The sequence below is a fragment of the Platichthys flesus genome, chromosome 5 (genome assembly GCF_949316205.1).
Source record: "Platichthys flesus chromosome 5, fPlaFle2.1, whole genome shotgun sequence".
NCBI classification, from domain to species: Eukaryota; Metazoa; Chordata; class Actinopteri; order Pleuronectiformes; family Pleuronectidae; genus Platichthys; species Platichthys flesus.
The window spans coordinates 20,989,918-21,011,057 of record NC_084949.1 but is presented as its reverse complement, the minus strand read 5'-3'; the positions used below and the strand labels follow the sequence as shown (position 1 = coordinate 21,011,057).

Here is a 21,140-nt window from a genome sequence, read left to right as displayed (position 1 = left end):
TACCCAGGGTCAAAACCCCTTTCCCACCTCGACACGGAATCAATGCGTGGAAAAGCAGCTGCTGTAGCTGCTCATAATGAAAACTATTGTAGTGACGAATAGAGGAGGTGCATTATGAAAGAGGTACTGCATGTGAAATCAATCGAGCAGAGCAGCCCACCCTGATAGACGTGCCCACTTCACTGTCGTTTGTGTGCAGGCAGCAAACACACGTACAAAACCTCACTCGGTGTCGCAGCAGTGATATGGAAGTTAATCCAAATTGTGATAGTGGCGATATCCTATTAGACCATGGCAATAAAATCAAGCTGAGGCTGGTAGCACATTACAGATATCAGAACATGTTCAGCACGCTCCATTACAATATGAAGAGACATTAATCAGCAGGGGCCCTCTTACACACACACACACAGACAGACAGACACACATGCACACAAACACACACACATACACACACACACACACACACACACACACACACACACACACACACACACACAAACACTGAGGCATAAAACAAACATACAGACACACAGACAGACAGACACAGGCCCGAAAAGTACAGCCCAAAACCCAAACATATTCAAATGTTGAAGTGCTCTGTATGGATAGAATTTAAATTGTGGAAAAATTTAACTCTGGCCTTTTGCGAGACAAATTCAAAAATATTCGAAAGAAAAAAAGACAGTCAAGCAGCCAAGGGCAGCGAGGTAGACAAATGAATAGCTGTCCATAACACTTATTGTAATTATTTTAGCTCACCCACCTCCTGCAATAGAATTAGAGGCAGGTGATTGTGTTACTGTGGTGGCGCTCTGTGACATTGTGTGAAAAACATTCTGTAGTTCAATATGAAACCTGCTTGAATTGATGAAAGGGCACATTGTTTTTATTAGAGCCGTGTTAGCATAGGTAATGTCACTGGTCGCTGCTTCCTTTTCAGTCTTTAGTCCGTTTTTAGTCAGACAGGGCTCAAGCTAAGTTATACATTGTGCGTCTCTTTCAATCTGACATGCAGCGTTGGCACTGCAGGGATGATCACTCAGCTTGTCAGGTTTGGCACTGCGAGCTAAAATAACTCTTGTCCCTGAGTCTCAGGACCTTCACTTCCCTCCAGGGCCTTTTGCAAGACCTCTGGCCCAGTTCACCCAGGGCAACCTAGGCTCCTCCTCTGTGTATGTGTGTATGTGTGTGAGGCTTTGTGTGTGTTTGCACTGTCTCCTTACTGCGGGTAACTGTTGAAGGTCAGAGGGCAGGAAGTTGGCCACCTGCCTCTGTCACTAGTAAAAGAAGTCGAGCAGAGAGAGGAAGCAGAAGCAGGAGAGTAAGACATGTCGGACAGGAGGTATGAGGGAAAACAGTAAGGCTGTGTTCATGCCTCTCTCTGACAGAATGTACAAGAGGGCCAGTCAAAATCTTTAAACCAGTAAGAATCAGTTAACTCACATCCTCGAAACTCTCCTGCTCATGTTTTTTATTTAAGTTTGTGAAACTTAAATAACTGATTAGCAGACGTCATACATGTGTGGTTAAAGGAAATGACTTAAGGATTAAAGGAAATGACTGCTGTAAGCGTTTTGAGTTCCCTACGACCACCGCTGAATAACCTGGTGCAGGGAGCTCTCCATTGGCGTTTGCTGTAGGCGACAACCCTTCTCGCTCCCTGCATAAATGTGCCAACCAGGGATGAGTGCATAGAAGGCCAGAGGGCAAAAGGGGAGTGAACCACCTGCTTCTGTCACACTGTCAGGATGAAGGCGGACGAGTGCAAACAGGGTGAAGTGTGTGTATGTTTAGGGGTTGGGTTGGGGATATTGCATAGGAAGGGGGGGGGGGGGACAGGTGGCACGGCGGACAGCCCTGGCACAAGCCGTCCAAGGATTTATCACTCAGCGACAGTCACGGCTGGGCAGAGGACAGATGTTTCTGTTTACCCCAGGGCAACATCTGACTGGCCGAGCCTAACGCCAGTCCAACCCGACAGTAGCCTGCACAGGACAGGGCCTGCGAGGATAGAGGAAGATGGAGAAAAAGAGACGGAGGAGGAAACTGGAGGATGTTCAGTTTGCCCCCAAGGCAGATAAGCAAGTTAGCTCATTTCTCTGCAGTCTGCTCCATTCTCCACTGAAGCACCTGAAACTCATTTAGCCCCCGCTAACAGTTGTGCCACTACGGGGAACCATTTTAATAAGTAGTAATAATGCCGACTGACAATATGAGCTGTTTTCCAAGCAGGGAGGCCGCACCAGTTATTGCGAAGTGAAACAAAACAATTCTAATTGATCTGAGTACATTCTTGGCTTAGTTAAAAAAAAAGCACTTGCAGCTGCACAGCACTTATTGTGGTGCTATTCTTGGGGCTACTCGGTGAAAGCCTGTCTGCATTAGTGTATGTTCCAGCTGGGAAATTTGAGAACTGTCACCGGTGATATAGCTGGAGCCCTCATCCCTGGGGCAGTGAGGAATGACCTTTAGGTTCGACCCCGATTCAGGTCATGTCAGTGTTGCCATGGCGACTATCAGCAGACTGTCCTGTTGCCAGCATTACCTCAGCTGCCTGGCATGGTCGGGGTCAGGGAACAGGCTGTGACCTCCCCGCGGTGATCAAACTCAACAGGGAACAACAGCACCGCGGAGAGAAACTCCACTGGAGCTTATTCACTGTGGATGTGTTGTGGATGTCGTGGAAGTTTGTGATGATTTATGTCCGGATTAAGTTTGCCTGTTGAGTTGAGTTTGACATTTTGCATGAAGTTTACTGTCACTAAATGCTGCTAATGTGGTGTAATAAGCAAAGACTGGAAGATTTAGCGCTGACTAAATCGACCAGCCTGACAAGAAAAAACCAAAAGGAGAATCTCAGCTGCACATTTGGGTTGTTAATTCAAAATGTGTAAGTATAACTATCTAATAGATCTGGAAACCCACCGAACAGATAAACTTATTTAGGATTTCATTAAGCTGTAACCAGACATGATGCATTAGTGAAAGCATAAAAGATTTGTTAGCACTGCATACCTTTTTGTAGACATCAGAACTGATAAGAACCAGAAATATCTATATTAAAATCAGATTTTTAGGGTCTTTGTTTATAGTTTTTCTGTCTTCGGCACAGAATAACAAACATATATATATATATGCAGGATATAACCTACTCTGCTCTTATCTGCGCTCAGGTCAAAGCACCAGTCCAAATGCAGGTGCAGGTGAGATACACAGCTGTCTACACATGAGCACACTCACACAAGTCTAGTAAACATTGTAATGTAAATCACCAGCCGACACCCCCCTCTCCTCAACTGAAGGACCTAATGGGATGTCTTAATCATTTCATGCTGGAGATGCAATGATATATAACTCCTTTCTATTTGTGGAGCGTGTTTGTCCACTCTCCTCCTGATAGGCCCCATTTAATCATGTTGTTCTGTTTCCTAATTAGCAGAAATGCAAAGTGTCTTTGTCACCTGTGGACAGCCAAGAGCGCTAATTTGGGCTTTTCACTAATTGCCACGGTAACGAGCCTCCTGCGCCTCCGCTGGGGGTGGGTGGAAGGCATGGCAGGAGGAGGACGGAGGATGGAGGATGGAGGATGGAGGATGGAAGGATGGAGGGATGAAGACACAGCTCTCCTCACACACGGGCCGAGGTGTGAAAGAACGCGGCGGGCCAACAGAACGCAGCCTGGAGGAGTCCAACAGCAGGGAGTGGGGGACAGCCTGCGCTGTGAAAAAGCCCCAACACCCAGCTGAGAAGGAGGAGGACTCAGCTCCGGCCAGTTCTGCTCCTTCAACTTTGATGAGGAGATGACTACATTGGGTTGGATATAGTCTCTGGACACTTTTCTGACACTGACACCTGTTATTAGCCCCCAGCGTACTAAAAATACTGGTTCCCACACATAATTTCTGCACCATTCTTTTAATAGACAAATAGGTATAACTCAGCAGGCAGTTTTTAAATTAGTGGCTTAACATGGATAAAGCCTGTGTGCTAGAAAGGAGGGGGGGGGGGGGGGGTTGGTGATGAAAATTAACCAAATGGAGATGTATAATAATGTATCAAACATATGTGATTCTCTTTTGTTGATATTAATTGTGCCTTCATTCAACTTTTGTATGGTTAATAAGTCCTTATCAACTGGTATGTTGCAATAATTTAAGACTTAACTATCTATCTATCTAACGCTTCATAAATACACAAAGGAATTGGATGTGCTATGATATTATTAAAACTAATATATGAATACTCCAATTCAAACTAAGTACTGGAATTAAAATGAAGTAAAACAATGAATCTTATTCATCATTCAACCTTACATACATACCTATCATCCATCGTTCTATCTAGAATCAGAATTGGGTTTTATTGCCAAGCAGGTTTACACATACAAGGAATTCTCTGTGGTGTATTTGTGCAGGTATAAATATACAAAACAAATATAAAAATAGGATACACAAATTAAACATAAAGAGATACTGTAACCACCAGGGTGGGATTGTGCAATATGTTGTAAGTAAACACTGGAGACCTGATTGTGCAAGACATCTATTTACCTATCTATCTATCTATCTATCTATCCATCCATCCATTCAGGGGAATATGTTGAATGTCTAACAGTTCTGTACCAGTCAATAATAAATCATATTTTTTATTTTCCACCTTTTAATTTCCACCACACTGCAGTTTTTGAGGATAATTAAATATTTTCCATGAAACCTAAACACAGGAGCTGAGCTGCTAAAATACATGATGTGTTTGTGTTTGTGGGGCTAAAATTCACGTTGTGCATTCCTGTGCTTTGTGCGTGTGGTCACCGCTGAGACTTGCATCCCTCGCATAAATTACCCTCAGTGATGGGGAAGTTGAATTAAATCGCGTCGCTCGGCTCCATCAGTCCGGTCTCCGTGCGGAATTACACCCTCTCTGCTAAATTCATTTTTCTCTCCGGCAGAACACCCTGAAAGCTCGGGGGCACCTTGTCCGTGCGCTGCTCTCGGGGGCGAGCTCCTCGGTTGTGTGCGTGCACGCAATAGAGTGTGTGTGAGAAAGAGAGTTAGTGTAAATGTGTGTGTGTGTGTGAGTGTGTTAGTGAGCGCGCGTCACAGAGTGTGTGTGCTCTGCTGTTGCTGCCCTTTGATCCCTGCATTAGTGTTAGTTAGGGGCTCGCAGACACACACTTGCACCGAGAGCAGCCATAGTCAAGACACGGCAACAACAACAGCGGCGCCTCCTCCGCCCGTGTTCCCCCCCAACAATACACTTTAAACCGAGCAAAGCCAGGTGCACGACCGAGTCCCTGCCATCACGGGCGCCTCCGGTCTCAATGGGAGAAACCTTCTTTCTTCTTATCCCCACACAAGGACGAGAATGTGATTAAAAACGGGGGAAAATGCCAAGGAGGAAGCAGGAGCAACCCAAGCGCCTGCCTTCACGTAAGTCGCCCCGCTCGTTCGGTGCCATTTTAACGGCTCCTCGCGTCTTTTGCGCAGTAGTTTTCGGGTTAAAGAGGTGAAGCAGACAAAAGACTCGGCGGAGGTTATTTCTCCCCTTCTTCTTCTTTTCTTTTTTTTTTAGGTCCGAGCGAGGCAGCCATGTTGTTGGCGACGGGCAACGTTAGCTTGGGCAGTGCGTGGATAAACGATACGTGGCTTTATTAGGAAAAAGAGCCGAACCGGCGGAGGTCCGGTTCCAGCTTAAAAAAAGGGGGAAACGGTTGCGGTCAGTGGGGCATATGTGTCGGTTGTGCGTGTGTGCGAGAGAGGGAGAACAGCGGTTGTCGGTTACGGGGGGGGGGTTCGCCTCCGCTAGGTCGCTTTTCGGTTAGAAAGGGGAGGATCTGGGAGTCTGGCCGCAATAAAACGAAGGGTCAGTCGGATCAGACGAGGCAGACTGCCCGTCACCCCCGGTGCTCCGAGTTAGCATCCAGCCGCTACCTAGCTGAACTTCCATTTCCTCCGTGTGTTTAAACGTCCAACTTTCACCTCGCAGTTTTGGTCCGCTTGCCCCGGACCCGGATTCGTCCGTGCTTGGTTGTCGTCGTCGACTTTAAAACAAAAGTGTGTGTGTGGGTCGAAGTTGTTTGTTTCTCGCTAACCCTTCTCCCCCTCGAAGCCCATGTCCCTTTTCTCCCTCTCTACCCCTCCCAGTCTGCACGCAGGCTGTGTGAGAGCCATGGCCGGTCACCTGAAGTTCAGGGTTTTTCCCCCCCGTCCCTTTGCAGCCATTCATTGCAGACAGACTACGATCAATAACGCGGTTAGAAACGGAGGAACGACACATGTGCGCCTCTCAAACACGGTGGTTCCTCAGCGGGTAACCTGCCATAACGTTCATTTTAGCCGGAGGGTCTTTGCACGTTTCCTTGTTTCTGACCCTGCAGATCTTGGATGTTCGTATTTGTGCCTTTTATCAGTCCAGATCATGAAAAGCTGCAGTGACACACTCCCGCCGCTAGAGGATTGCCTGATTTGATAGTGGGCAATGATTTTGGTTAGTAAAAGGAATCATCCAAGATTCACATGTTTCTTTTTCGCACTCGATCATCGATTGCTCTTTACATGCGTGAACAAACATCTCAGTTTGTCACTCTGCTATGCAAATGTGATGAATAATCAGGGTGATTCATCTTTTCAATCAACGGCGGCTTGATGCATTTATCTTGTGACACTTCTCCTCTCCGTTTCTTAAATGTCAGACCGTGCCAGCTGCTCAGAGTTATTTCAGAAGATGCTGCGACTTGGGTCTTCTCGCTCGGTCCGCCGACGTCTAGTTTCATTCGGACGTCCAAGGGTTTTTTAGGGGAATGGGTGAACTTTGGCACATGTCACCAGTCTTTCAACATCTCTGACACAAATTTGCATCATAGGAATTCCTGTAGCGCTGCACAATATACACAAATGGGCTTTTTCACATTTTATATTTTTCCGGTGCTAATATGCTCTGATCGACTGATCGGTTTTGACCTAGGGTTGAACTTGGGAAATTGCAGCGGTTGGCTGGGAGGCATAGAGGTGGAGACTGGGTGACAGGAGGTGCAGTGAGTGACTGTATCTCTGTGTGTGTGAGCGAGCGAGAGACACAGGGGCATGTTTGGACAGCGAGTCCTCACTGATATGCTGCATAAAGAATATGTAAGCCACATGGTTGGACTGCACAGAGCAGGGTCATGATAATATAACCGAGTATAACTCATTGCAGCCCTTTCACTTACACTCTACGTCTGCAGGACACTTGTACACAGTGTGTTTTCCTCATTATTTACCAAAATCGGTGTGTTAGATGGATTTAGTGTGTAGCAAAATCATGAAATTCTTGTATTTGCATTTTATGTCAGTACTAGAAACAAGTTGCGTTCTCTTGGATTTCCTCTTTGTTAGTGAGGTTCAACCACTCTATTTGAGATACTCTTCAAAACTATTCCCAGCATCTTCTTGTATAGAGTTAGATTGTAAATAAAGTTCAGAGTACAATATCTCCCTATACATAAGTTGTCTTCTATCATCAACATGTCCAGTCAACCCAACAAGCAGTTTTTTTCTTTTTCTGTGTGCAGATATAAACATGTTTTAGCACCTAGTTGCCTACCTAGGGAAATAACAATTGATTATCCATTACAACCTCCAACTGTACCCTGGAGATTAATTTCCATGACTAGGATTATCTTTTAAGACAAGCTCTGCATAATAATGACAAACATATTTAAGGGCACACTTGGATGATTTCCTCCCCATTATTATAAAAGTGGGGGACTTGACAAATGTAAGATCTGACAATGAAAATGCACAAAGTTGTGTTTGCGAAGGCGTTCAGATTGGGATAACTGATTTTTCAAAAGATCCACGGCTTAGGGGTGACAGCTGTGTTTGGCATGGCTTCATTATTATACAGTTGTGTAGTGTCTCACATGAAGTCCAATATTTTCTTTTCTTTTTGGACATGAATATCAAAGTAAGCCTGTGTCAACCTTTCAATTAAGTCGCTTCGTAAATGGGGTGCAACAAAAATACTTTTCACCCACGTATCTGAAATCATGCACTCTTATGCAGGCACTGTACTGGAGCGCTGCTGTGCCTGTGTTCCTGGGTTTAAATGAAAGCCTTTTCTGATTCAGGAGTTGTTTCCTCCTCACTCAACAAACTGTCAAAAAAAAGTATGAATTTGTCAGAAGCCTTTTTGCGCCTTGTTTTGGATCTTCCCACTCAAGAATGGAAGTGTCACCTAATGCCATTCGCTGTCAGTCTGTGTGTTTTCATTATTCAGCCAACAACACCCTGGTGGTGTGCCAGCCAACAAGCACAATATCGAGCTTCAAATCTCTTCATCTGTGGTGAAAAAGGCCAAGCTAATACACTGGCTTTAATACGGGAGGTGCTTTATCTTAGCACAGACCCAGATATATGGGTTGTGTAGCCCAGTGTGAACTGTCCTATTGTCTGTGGAACAGCTTGTGAAATGAGACTATTCTTTAAGGGTGTGTGCGAGACAAGCACATGTGAAAGTGGACACGTAACCCTTTGTGTGTGTGTGTTTACGTGTCTGTTTGTGTGTCTTTGGGTACATAAGGCGGCTATGGAGGTCACAGTACAGTATGGCGCCTTCACTTTGACAAGTAAACATGACCTTTGGTGGCCCGATGAAAACTGCCATTCTTTATGACCTTGCAGTGAGTTATTGTTTGTGTAAATTTGCTTCCCTATTAAACACTATTAAAAGTTGGGGTTTGTTAAAGTACTTGAAAGTTCTAGAATTTGTATGTGACTTTGTATTCCCGAAATTACACTAGGTCAGGCTTAAATATTAAGTATACTTTTACCCAATACTCAGCCACAACATGCGTATTATAGATATCGTTAGATGTAACAAGACCCAGTAACTTTTCTCTAATGAAAGTGGATGAGTAACCTTACATTGAGTATATGTTAAAAATAAAGACAGAGGGAGAGTCCATATCATAAAGAGCACAGACCATAAGTGCATTGGGACGAGCTGCTGTGTTCTGCTCCCTCCTCTTGTGGAAACATCTACATTTGAAATGGAGGGATCTGAAACATTTCTAGACAGAAATCTGCTCCTCTTCATCAGCCAATAGCTGACTGACTGGGTGGCTCGCTACCTTACTGTAATGGTGGGTCACTGGCTCTCTTCCACTTGCTATGATTATAATGACCTTGGTGGGGCTGGGGCTTGAAAACATTGGATGAAGGGGAAAGGAAAATGAGAGGAGGTTTCAATTTCGCTCTTGGCATTAAATTTGTGGGGAATTTCTGCCAAGAATCCCTCACCTCACCACCACGCCACGTCCCCCCTTCAAGTTGATGTGGCTTGGGTGCTCTGGCAGTGTCAGGCGAGTGGAGCTCAAGCGAATAATGATACACAGGCTTTAACTTAGAAATGAATTAAAGGGCAGGAGAAAGGTGGTGAATACCTCGCTTATAGTACACCGTCACAGAGAGCATAGATACCAGCTTCAAATGAACATTCATATTCAGAGGACAGACGGGACTCAGCCTTTTGGGTTTGACAGAAAAAAAACTGAGACTGGTGTGAATAAACACAGAGTTGGTCACAGAAGTAGCTATCCCTTGGGGTGTGGAAAAATATTCCACACAAAAGTTAACTTTGTTTAATACTTAATATGATTGGCCAGGCACACAGGCAGCAAGGTGGTTTATTGTCATGGCAGTGATTTGTTTCTGGCCTTATACATTGACAAAATAAATGAGGAGAGAAAAAGAAGAGTCAACTTGTTGTGGGTCTGTATGTTACCTTAGAATAACGTGTTATACCAATAGGCGTAGGTCCAATATACAGAGATAAACCGCCATCTACGCTCACCTACTGTCAATTTACAGTCTTCAATTAACCATCCCGAGTTGTATTTTATCTTAACCTAACAGTCTTTGGACTTAAGGAGGAAGCCAGCATACCCAACACAGGGAGAGCCTGCAAAGTCTAGACAGACAGGGATTCAAACCAGCGGCCTTGATGAGATAACAGTGCTAACCACTGTATCAGCCTGCCACCCATGTCAAATATCTTCTCAAAATCTCTTCATTCTCATTTCCATTGAATGAATTCATTTAAATTTGTGTACCTCTCTGTTCTATGCTCTATTTGAAATGCAAATGCATGAAATATGTAATTTACGAATACCAGTGCAGATGCTTTTATGTAAGAAAATGTCTCCATTTCACAATATCACATCCACCTTTGGTTAGTTTGTGTCACACTTTTCAATTTGTACCTGTTGAACACAGTCACATCACTAGACACCTTCTTTTCATTGTCCTTCCTGCAGTCCATCAAATTCTCCTCACTGACAGACTTGATGTTTCTTATTTGACAAATAGAGATGCTTTCATAGGATGTACAGTAGGATGTATTTGTCGGGCTAGTTATAGTACTTGCTATGCACATGCAAGACATTAATTCAAAAGTGTTAACTTCACAAGGGAAGTATTTTTATTGTGTTGATTGATGACTGTTAACTAAAGTATGCTTGTCAGTTTGGTGATTAGCTAGTTTAATCTTGAACACAAGGTTGCAGACCATCACTTATTATTAAAATCCCCTGTCTAGGTGCACTGTGAATTCATAGTAATTTAACCCTGGGCAACAAGTAGTGGATCAGAAAAAAACATCTCCACAATGTTGAACTCAAGTCAGTGAAAATTGTCTCATCAGATAGCTGTATCAAACCGACTAACTCGTCTCAGATTAACTGGTTTAAGTCTTTCTCCCTGTGGTGTTTAAGCCACCTCCTGCTGCACATTTGAGCATAGCCATAATAACAAATGTCAGTGTTTATTGGTGTGAATATGGAACAATGATGAATTTTATTATTCTTTTATATTTACATTTGAGTGTTACTTCCCTGTTACGGACCTTTTCATTTGATCCTGAATTGAAAAGTACTTTGTAAAGTATGTTACAATATGAATTCTATACATTAAACCACCATCTGATGTTTAATGATTGAGATATTACTGGGGTGATAAATAGCCATCGCTGTGTGTGATGGTTGCATATTAGTGTTTTATATCCATTCGTGAATATAACATTTAATGGATAATTGTGGTAGTGAGTGTAAAACTAGTGCATATGCTCCTGTTTCTACAATGAAATAGGTCCAGACCTTGGCGACCTCAACTGTGGTTTTTGGCCATGAATGAGCGACACCTCATGTGAAGACTTAGGTTTTTGTTTTGTTTATGACTAATCTTGTCCAGCAATTCAAGTACATTTTCTTCCACATGCCTTCCAAAAATTCCACTTTGAAACTAGACAGCCTTGATGTCAAGTAAAAAATAGATTTTATATGTTTTCTTATGTGCCTGCAAGAGACAAGTTGTGTGTCAGAACTCTAAAGTGACTTAACCAATGTTTTTAAACCTTTTAACTTTTTTTGTGGTAAAACAACAAATGTGCCAGGAAGATCTAGTTGTAGTTCTACCGCTTTTATTTAAAATGCTCTGTTAAATATTTATTGTTTTAGGAAGGTATTCATCTGTTCCCAGTATTCACCTTTACTTTCCTACATCACTTGCTATACATGCAATACATATCTAGCTACCAGTCATAGATTCCATCCTCACACTGCTGGCATGACCTGGGAGTCGAATCACTGATCCTCATATTAGTGGACAACCTGCTCTACCGCCTGTGGCACAGCCAACCTAATTCATCACAAGTACTTTCTGCAGAACATAAAAAAACTGTCTTTGATTTATTAGTTTTCCAGTGGGATCCTTTAAAAATACACTCTGATTCTCTACACTTCAGTTTAGATCAAATTGTGACTTAAAACCCCCTGAAAAGGTCACATTTTAAAATGTTAAGTCACAGAGGAGAACTTCTGATTCATCTTGTTTTGTGTCTGATTACAAATTGCTTAATTCAATATCAATATCTTCAGCGGAAATTCAATGCGAAACTGTGTCTTTTTTCTTTCTTTTAGATGTGTGTTTATCTAATGATTTCAAAGTGCCCTCCCTTAGCAGAGAATCCTCTGCAGCACAAAGTCAGCTAACAGCAGATACCTCCACCACACCACAGTACAGTACCTGCCTGTCTGCCTGGTCTCAATCAGAACCCTCTCTGTGTGGAATGGAAGTGCCTCAGCCTTGGTAACGATTTTTCCCGTGTTGACAAGTCACAACATGGAGATCTACAGCTCGGAGAGCAGCCCTTTGGCTACACAGAGCCCTGCTTGCACTGAGTAATAGCAATCTCACAGGAGTAGCAGGCTTTCAGCTGGCAGCAGTTCATACGGAACAGCTCGCCGGTGCAGCTGGGAAAGACAGAGCAGAGTGGAGAGGGAGAGAGGAGCTGGTGGTGGTAGCAGTGGAGATGGAGGGAGGGAGGAAGTAAAGAGGAAGAGCTGTTAAGAGCTTTGGGCGGTTTCTCTGTTGTTGTACCATACAAGTGCATCCAGGCCCTGCAGGACAAGCCTTTAACAGGCATGAGGGATGGAGAGCATGAGAGGAGAGGAGAGGAGAGGAGGAGGAGGAGGAGGAGGAGGAGGAGGCGGTGGCGGTGGAGGAGGTGGTGGTGATGGTCTGGGGAGCTGAAGCCGGCCAGTCGTGCCAGACGCCCGCTCTAAACAGGGATGTGATTTATTGCTGGACTCTATCTCACGTTTCACTCCTAGAAAGACACTAAAATTACATTGTAGAGAGATAAAGAACTTCCTCAATTGACTTAGAAGAAAGATGTTTGGCTGCGGGCTGTCAAGAAATTGGTGTGGTACATCTGTAAATAGGGAGAGCATGGCCTAGGGGATAGAGCGGGTGTTCTGCAACAAGGAGGCTGCCGGTTCGAATCCCACTCTTTCCCATTTGCATGCCTAAGTGTCCTTGGCAAGATACTGAACCTCTAAAATGGCCCCTCAGAAATGCTGAGTGTTCTAAAAATGTAAGTCGCTTTGGACAAAAGCGTCAGCTAAATGACATGTAATGTAATGTAATGTAATGTAAATGAAACTTGGACGTTTTTAGCACAAGGTGGCATCTAAATTGAATTTATTTTGGCCATGGACTCTGCATTTTGACCATCCCTATAAAAATCTTGTTTTAGGACGTTATACTGTAACATGGAACACAGTAAATCAGACTAGGCCATCAGTGTAAGCATATTTAGCTAGAGGGCTTAAAATGGCTCCTGGCCAACACGTCGATCTTTGTGGCCCTCGCTGAATGCACTCTACACAGCACAGTGCTATGAGATGACCTCACTTCCTATGTGGGTAGAGGAGGGCAGGAGGCCTCTTACACATGCTCACAGACTTCATCTCTCAAGCAAAGCCGTGCTCTAGTTAGCCTCAAAGCACTAGTCAAGCTAACCTCTCACTCTCTTGGTGCGGAAGTGTTTCCACATTGCACATTTAGGCGGTCAAGAGCAAGGGACCGGCTAATGTCTTTAACTAGCCAGGCCAACAGCTGTGTGTCTGCAGATTTCTGGGACGTCGGATCAGTTTTATAGGGAGATTAAAAGTAAAGAGAAGGAGGGGGGCTGTTACAGACAGAGGATAGTAGGACCATAAGGCAGTGACAGCTCTCTAGGGAAACAATATATCACCTCTAAAAGGCGAGTGGAAGTGTTTGGCTGCCGGACAAAAATCCGGAGAAGTTAAAATCATTGATGTGATGTCATCTCTGAGAAAGCCATTGTCAGTGGGGTGTGAGGTTATTTATGATTCTGATTGACTAATTCACGAGGCCTCCCTATTTGTACATTGTGGTTGTAGCATTAAAAGAACAATATGACTCAGATTTTCATCCTTTTAATGTTTACCAAGGGTAATTGGAAATGTGGTCAGTAGATTTTGCCCTTGTGATACTAATTAGGTTTGCTAATCACTGGATATTTTGTGTGAGGATCCCTGTAGCTTATTTTACCTGTAAGAACCATAACCATTAGTAGAAATGAATGAAGCTGGTCAAATTAGCTCAGACTCAGCTGATTATTGCATGTATGTTTTCCCTCTCCCGCCAGTGTTTTGAATGGGGGCCATGTTGGTTCAGATTGCCATGTCATTAATCCCTCATACTCTATAGAGGAGTGGTCAGTGGCAGATGTATTTGCACTTCCTCCAGAAGGTTTTCTAGATTAGCACAAATCCTCCCTGAAAAAAACGTTTAAAAACCTCATTTGGCACGCACAGCTAGACTTTGTGCTCATAGCTGGCCAAAGACAGACATCCCTCCCTCTACATCTCATTCTCTCTGACTCCCCTGATTTTTTTTTCACCCCCCACCTTTTGGTTCTCAGAGCTTTAGCCCCCATGTCGATTTGGACAGGGCAGTGTAATTGTTTGGAAACTCGGTTCTGTCATTTGCATGTTGCAAGCAGCCACTTTTCCAGTTTCAGTGGTTTGACCTTGTTATACCTGCCAGCCAGAAATGAGATCATCAGAAGAGTAGACGAGAAGCTGACATCTCTCCTCCACCTACCCGTGGCTTTAAGTGATGGTTGTCATAGCAATCATTATGCCACAGAACAGACTCAGTGGGTGAAGGATGGCTTTGAATGCGGCAGCCTCAGGTCACAACCTGGTTATGACGGAACAAATAGACCTTTGAGGGTTGGTTGCAAACCACTGTATGCACAAAGTAAACAGTCACATACATCGCATATATGGTTCATATAGATTTCAGTTTGAAATTATTGAGGGAATGTCTCTTTTTAAATCTTGAAGAAAGCGAGGCAGGTATTGATATAGCAGAGAGGGAAAGAGCAGCATGGGGCGAACAATGCCTCTCCTTCCCATCAGCTGCCCTGGCCAGCATTTAACATGGAGATTGGAAACGGAATAAGCTCTCCCCCCATTCTCCCTGGACCTGCATGTAAATGAGGTTAGTGGTTAGCATTTCCTGCTGTGCCACAGCAATTCTTCTCCCTCTCTAGCTCCCTCTCTTTCCTTTTTTTTCAATAATGGCTTGAAAGTGCTCCCCCTTTCCTTGGGTAGAGACCGGGACCAATCCTGATTAGTGTCCCTGTCCTAAGTGACAGGCTAAAATCCAAGCAGGCACTGCCTTGGGCGCCTCTGCCAAACAGCCGTCAAACCAATACCACCATAAAAAAGGTACACCCCCCCCCCCCCCCCCACACACACACACACACACACACACACACACTCTCACACACTCTCTCTCCATGCACCACCATCACCTCCTCTTCAATTCTCAAGATTCCCTCCCGCTTTCGTCTTCCTCGCGCCCCGGCTCATTCTCCCCTGCTGTCCTTTCCGAGTGTCTCGAGCAGACACTACCTCCATCGCTCGAACACACTGTCCCCTCAAATACATACATGCACATATAGAATTACCTCTCATTCTCTGCCCACCTCCCAATGGACCTTGCTTTGTGTCCCTTGGTGGACTGGATGCTATAGAACCAAGTGCCGCTTTTGCCAGTAGGGTAATTTACAAACAATACATGGGCACTATACAGACACCCACCTTCCACCCTCCCACTCTCTTTCTCACTTCTCTGCCACAGCCACAATCACCTCTATGAGGAGCTTCTGTCTGCTAGAGAGCTACGCAGCAGGGTGATGGCCTGTTCTTTTTGAACCTGCTTCAAAGAATGTAGCCTGTCTTTTGAGAATGTTGGTGCGACGTCCATGTTTCAGTTGAATTAGTTCACGTTGTCTGCTAGAAGAAAACATTACCAGTGGCTTATGATTAGTAACTTTCCAAACCAAATGGTAATTAAGCTTTATTTATGAAATCTTTGCCAAATATAGATATGGGGGTTTTAAGTCACAAATATTTTCTTTAACTTTTCCTTTTTTGGCTACAAATTATGATTCGCCTTATGTTACATATTATGTAACAGAGTAACATTTCAATTTTCAGACTTTTTTTTAATCAAGGTAACAGGCAGTTTCAGTTGGTTGCCTGCCACATACTTTAAGCCCCTTTACACATTGTGTTAACTTTATAGTTGCCTACCCTTGACTGACTTTTTATCCCATTTTGAGCCACATTTTTGCAATACAGTATTTCGATATTTGCTGTACTTGACCTCAGGCGTCCTCTATATAAGCTTTCTACTACTTGTTTGAATTCAGCTGCTTAAAAGCTGAGGGTTGTGAAAAGCCTCAGAAGCAGATAGAAACATGCAAATAAAAACCAATTCAGAGCTAACACCTTGACTTATTATGTTACCATTTCCAGTTGAGTTGCATTTTTTTGTTTGAGTTATAAAAAATATTGATAAACCCTTTAGCATAGGTAGTGATTTACAAAAGAAACTAATATCTTAAAAAAAAAACTCACACATGCCTATTATAAAACAGAATGGGCGAGGTCCTTATGGATATGACTAGCTCTTTTCACAGTTTGAAATTGTTCTGCAATGTCAAGTGATATTACGCAGCCAATCTGACCTTTTTATCAATGAGCCCATGATTTATTTTTCTTTAACTGGATTTAACTAATTAACTGAACATTTACAAAACACAATAATGTTTTTCTCACATTACTCAGTTTCTCACATTCACTTCTTAAAGTGTTTGCTATTCGTATATGTGTTGATAGATGTATTATGTACATCAGCTGCTGTATTTTTTAAGTCTACATTGTAAATCAATGTAAACATAAAGTATTACTTCAGTAATTACTTTACTATAAGTCTTCTCGTCTGTCATTTAGTGTTAACATACCACCTCTACAGCATTCTCCTGACTACCCATCTGCCTTTTTCTAAAATGAAAGGATTGTGTTTTGGCTGGCTTCACAATGACTTGGCATCTGGCTTTTATCAACAATAACGAGAGACCATGTTTGTATTTACATTCAGCAGTGAGTAACTGTTTTTAGATGGTCATAAATGTGCCAGTCAATTTGTCGCATTGTTACAAAATATTGTCTTGTGACAATTTGTTCTGTTTTCCAATAAACGCTGCACACCAAGTTTATTTTTAAATAAACTAAGAGCCTCGACTATGGCTCATCCAAAAAAACCTCAAAGTATTCACCTCATAGAGTCCTCAGCAAATCACCAACCAAGTTAGAAGTTAAACTCAGAACATACAGAGACAGATTTCTCCATTTATAGTGGAACTAGTAACAGTTGTGCCTGTTCTAAATGTGCCTGTTTGTGTGTGGTATGTAGAAAGAAATTGCTGCGTTATTAAACTGTTTTGTTTTGTTTTAGTGTTGAATAAGAAAAAAAAAAAACTTTTGGAAACTAACACTTTAGTAGCACTTAAATGGCACTTACTTATAGCACTTTGTATTTTTGCTTTATTTTTGAAGAAATTGTACTTTCTTGATTCTTGTCATCCTTGGTATGTACCCTCGGGGTTGAATGCACTTATTGTAAGTCGCTTTGGATAAAAGCGTCAGCTAAATGAAATGTAATGTAATGTAAAAGCTAAAAACTCACAAATGAACACTCTTTTGTTAACCCATCACCATAATGTGATGTCACTGAAGATGGGGTTAGAGTTGAACCCACCTCACAGTCGACACTGCCCTTCCTGGGGTTCTTAGAAATGCCGTCACCAAATTTGAAGTCGATCAGAAGAGACGGAGAGAAAGAACATCAGATGGAGATTTCTCAAATTATAAATTCGATATTGTGTTGTATCTTCAGTTCACAAGCAATGGTATAATAAAGTAATTTAAGAGCCTAAAAAAGCCCATATCACATAACCTAAAAGGAGACTAAAGTAATGGAAATTAGGGTAGATACAATCTAATGAAACTCATTGCATACCCATGTAACCAAATCTTTTGGCTGGTCAGCAATTTTAAATGCTGCGACGAGATTTATGCTGATGGAATAAAACCTCTCTCTAAAACCTTGCTTTTAAAGACCCCAACTTACTCATCTATCTGGGGTTATTTTCGTAAAACTCGTCAGTGTTTCACCTAGGATGGAGATTAAGCAGCGGCATAATGCATGCAGGGGAAACACTGCTCTTTGAAAATGAAAATGTCATCTTCAAATACATATATGAGCATTGTGTAAAATTATCTCAGCCTGCACCTTTACCAACAGACCAATAAATCATGTCCAGTGAGTGGGAGACTTTCTTGTATTTGATCTTTTGACATTTCCTTAAAAAACAAAAACTCTTTGAATCTTTAAAAGATATAGCTATCAAGTTTGTAGTATAAGCAGTATATGTAGTAGCATGATGATTCATGGTTTCAGACTGGAATTTCAGTCAAATGATCGAGCAAGTTGTCTTATTCACTCAATGGAGGGTTCTGTATAGAATTGCTTTAAGAGATAAGAGAAGATGTTTTACAACAGATTTTCTTTTCAAAGTGTCAAACCTGGATTGTTTACCAGTATTGATAAGCAGATAAAAAAAAAATTAAAACAATTGAATCACCATTACGTAAAACACTGCAAGCAGTGAGTAAGTCTTTCATAATTAAATCTAACTTTTGGCAGATTGTGACAGCATATATTATTCAGTGGCCCAGGGCCAGTAAGCAGTTGACCCAGGCCAATTACTGTCCAAACCAGAGTGATAGGAAATACAAGTACGAGGGTTTTATGATTTCTTATATTGTAATTTGCTGGTCAGAGATTAGGTGTCTCAGAGGCTCAAAGTCATTGCCTTCATGTACGAGTGAGCGATAGCATGATGATTGTGGCCACTCTTGTGAACCAAAGAGCAATATGTATAGCAATATTGAATACACTGTGTCAATATGAAATGCAATATTAGACATTTCAGGTGTTGAATTACTGGATTAACCAAAAACTGTTTTTCCTATATTATTTATGGATTAATATTGAGTTGATTGACTGATTGCTGATGGCGAGTGACAGGTTTGATAACAGTTGGCTATGTTTGGGCTCATCATTATGAAGGTGTTGTCCTTCATGTCACCATACACAGCAGCTGCCACAGTCACCGCTCTGATTGGCAGTCAGTGTATACATCTTCCATTCACAACTGAAATAAACTGTAAAGACAGGATAAGAAAGAACTTCTTCACATTATTACACACATACTGATTGAGAACAGAAGAGATGCAAGGTAAAAACACACTTCATCTATTAATTCTTACCTTATCGTTCACTTAAAGATTGTGATGCCAAGGGTTGACAATCTGCCAACTCTTAATTGATACTGTAAATACAAAAAGACAGGCAGTCTCTATATTCTTGGACTCTTATTTCCATCACATTTTACGGACACAATGACCCCCCCACACACACACACAAACTCATAGGCACAAAAAGTGCTAGTCAGCATTACTTTAATCTTAAATTCATAACTGAGAGAAACAGGACCTGCATTAATTTAGACATGCTCTAAGAGGCTACTAGAGGTTAAAGACTTTACATATATGTAGCCCTTAGATCCAAGCCTTTTTTAAATTGGACAGATCATTGTCAATTCTTATGGCCTTAGGGTTTTCAACTAGTTTGTCTATCGCACTTGGTTGGTATGAGGCAAAGTGTTGAAGTGGAGGATTGTTGGTAGTGGTACCTTAAACAAGACCTTAAAGGTCCCTTGTGTCTAATAAAGTATCAACCACTGGCAGAAAAACAATATCATATTCATATAATATTAGATTATGTTTTCATCACTATGACTCACCTGACACTAACAATGGTTGTGTTTGTGCTACCTTAGAAAGATTATTTTTATATATACATTAGTGCAGGTTATCCTCCATGTTGCCCTCCATGCTTCTAGAGTAGTACACAATGGACAAACCCTAACACCGGCTCTAGAGAAGGCCTTTCATGTTTTTACATTACCTGAAGGCTATTCTATGTTTGACTACAAGCTTATAAAGGAAATTGTGATGTATGATGGTGTATGAAAACACATTCTAGTGGACTCTTCATCATTCTGCTTGTGGCATTAGACCGATGCCACTGGGGTCTCCCAACAGCAGCAAGAGACGAACCGTTCACTTTTTAACCTCTTTTTATTGAAGTAACGGAGCAAACCTGAATTCAAAACTCAACTTAAACTTGCCAGCAGTCTCTCCACGGCTCAGCTCCGTCCCTCAGTGTCTCTTTCTTCATGCGTCTCTCCCTCTTCACTGTGGCAGCCCTGTCGCTGCCTCTTGAATCCAGTCAGAGTTAATTGGCCAACTAATCTCAGCTCTGCCAATCAACTGGTTCACCTGGAGGTTCTCCCTGAGCCTCCTCCAATCTGCTATTCACTTCTGAAAAAGATAAATACTAAATACACAAACACCCTTACTAGACTAGAAAGTGACCACTCTGTCCAAATGGCCTTTTGTCAGACTGAGATTGTTTTTTGACATTCTAATGTGAAACGGATGTTTCAAACAATCTGATCTAGGGTCAGTGACAGAGAACATCGGCCAGTTGTTGCTCACCGGTCTGTCATTATAGAGGAAATGATGTTTAATTTCACACCTGAGCTGCAAATTAGTCCTGGAATGATAATCTGCAACATTTAGTGTGATGGTCTGTTTAAGTCTATGGATGAAAGTAGGGAAATGTAAAAGTAAAACATTTTAATAGACATTATATTATGTATATTTCTAGCTGATGAGCTGTTCAGTCTTTCCTCTACTGGTCTCACACCATATTCACGCATTTGCAGCATCATGTTGCCTACGCGGTACGCGGTTGATTTTATCTGTTGAAAATTTGGCAAAATCTCCAAATTTTAATCACAACTGCAGGAACCACATTAACTGCACAGCTCACTGGGACTGAATTTAATTCATATCCTGTCCTATTTGGCAACAAATTTGACTTTTATGAAAACAAGTCTGTTGATCCAGTGGAGTGAATTTGCATTTAAAATGAAGGATTATTATTTATTCACTTTGTATGTTTCTTCTACTTTATATGCCTCCATAACTGTATTACTCTGAAAATACTGCATGCTTGCTGTTGAGACATCCTCAGTGTATTCCTGAGAATCAGCCGGCCCCTGGCAATATTCACCGCTGTCCCAACTTTTACTCTCATTTTAAATACAGTATTATTTATAACACCCATGCTGAGCTGTCGCATACAGTGAGACCATACAAGCACACAGTAAATTAATTTCAAGTAATGGAATACCATAATACAAGCACATGCACTACATATTCAGAGACGTGAGTGGCACACTAACCTCAAGTCCGGGTTGATTTATGTCAGAGTAGGACAATAAAGAGACTAAAACGTCATTAG

General features: G+C 42.2%; 1 protein-coding gene across 1 annotated transcript in view; it reads left to right on the top strand.

Annotated features, from left to right (window-relative positions):
- The first annotated feature begins 4,907 nt into the window (after positions 1 to 4,907).
- znf827 (zinc finger protein 827) overlaps positions 4,908 to 21,140 on the top strand; it is a 65,756-nt gene continuing 49,523 nt past the window's right edge. Inside the window, exon 1 of the mRNA XM_062387014.1 lies at positions 4,908 to 5,432. Within this exon, the coding sequence (XP_062242998.1) occupies positions 5,390 to 5,432 (43 nt within the window). The 5' untranslated portion in view covers positions 4,908 to 5,389. The remainder of the gene's footprint in view (positions 5,433 to 21,140) is intronic.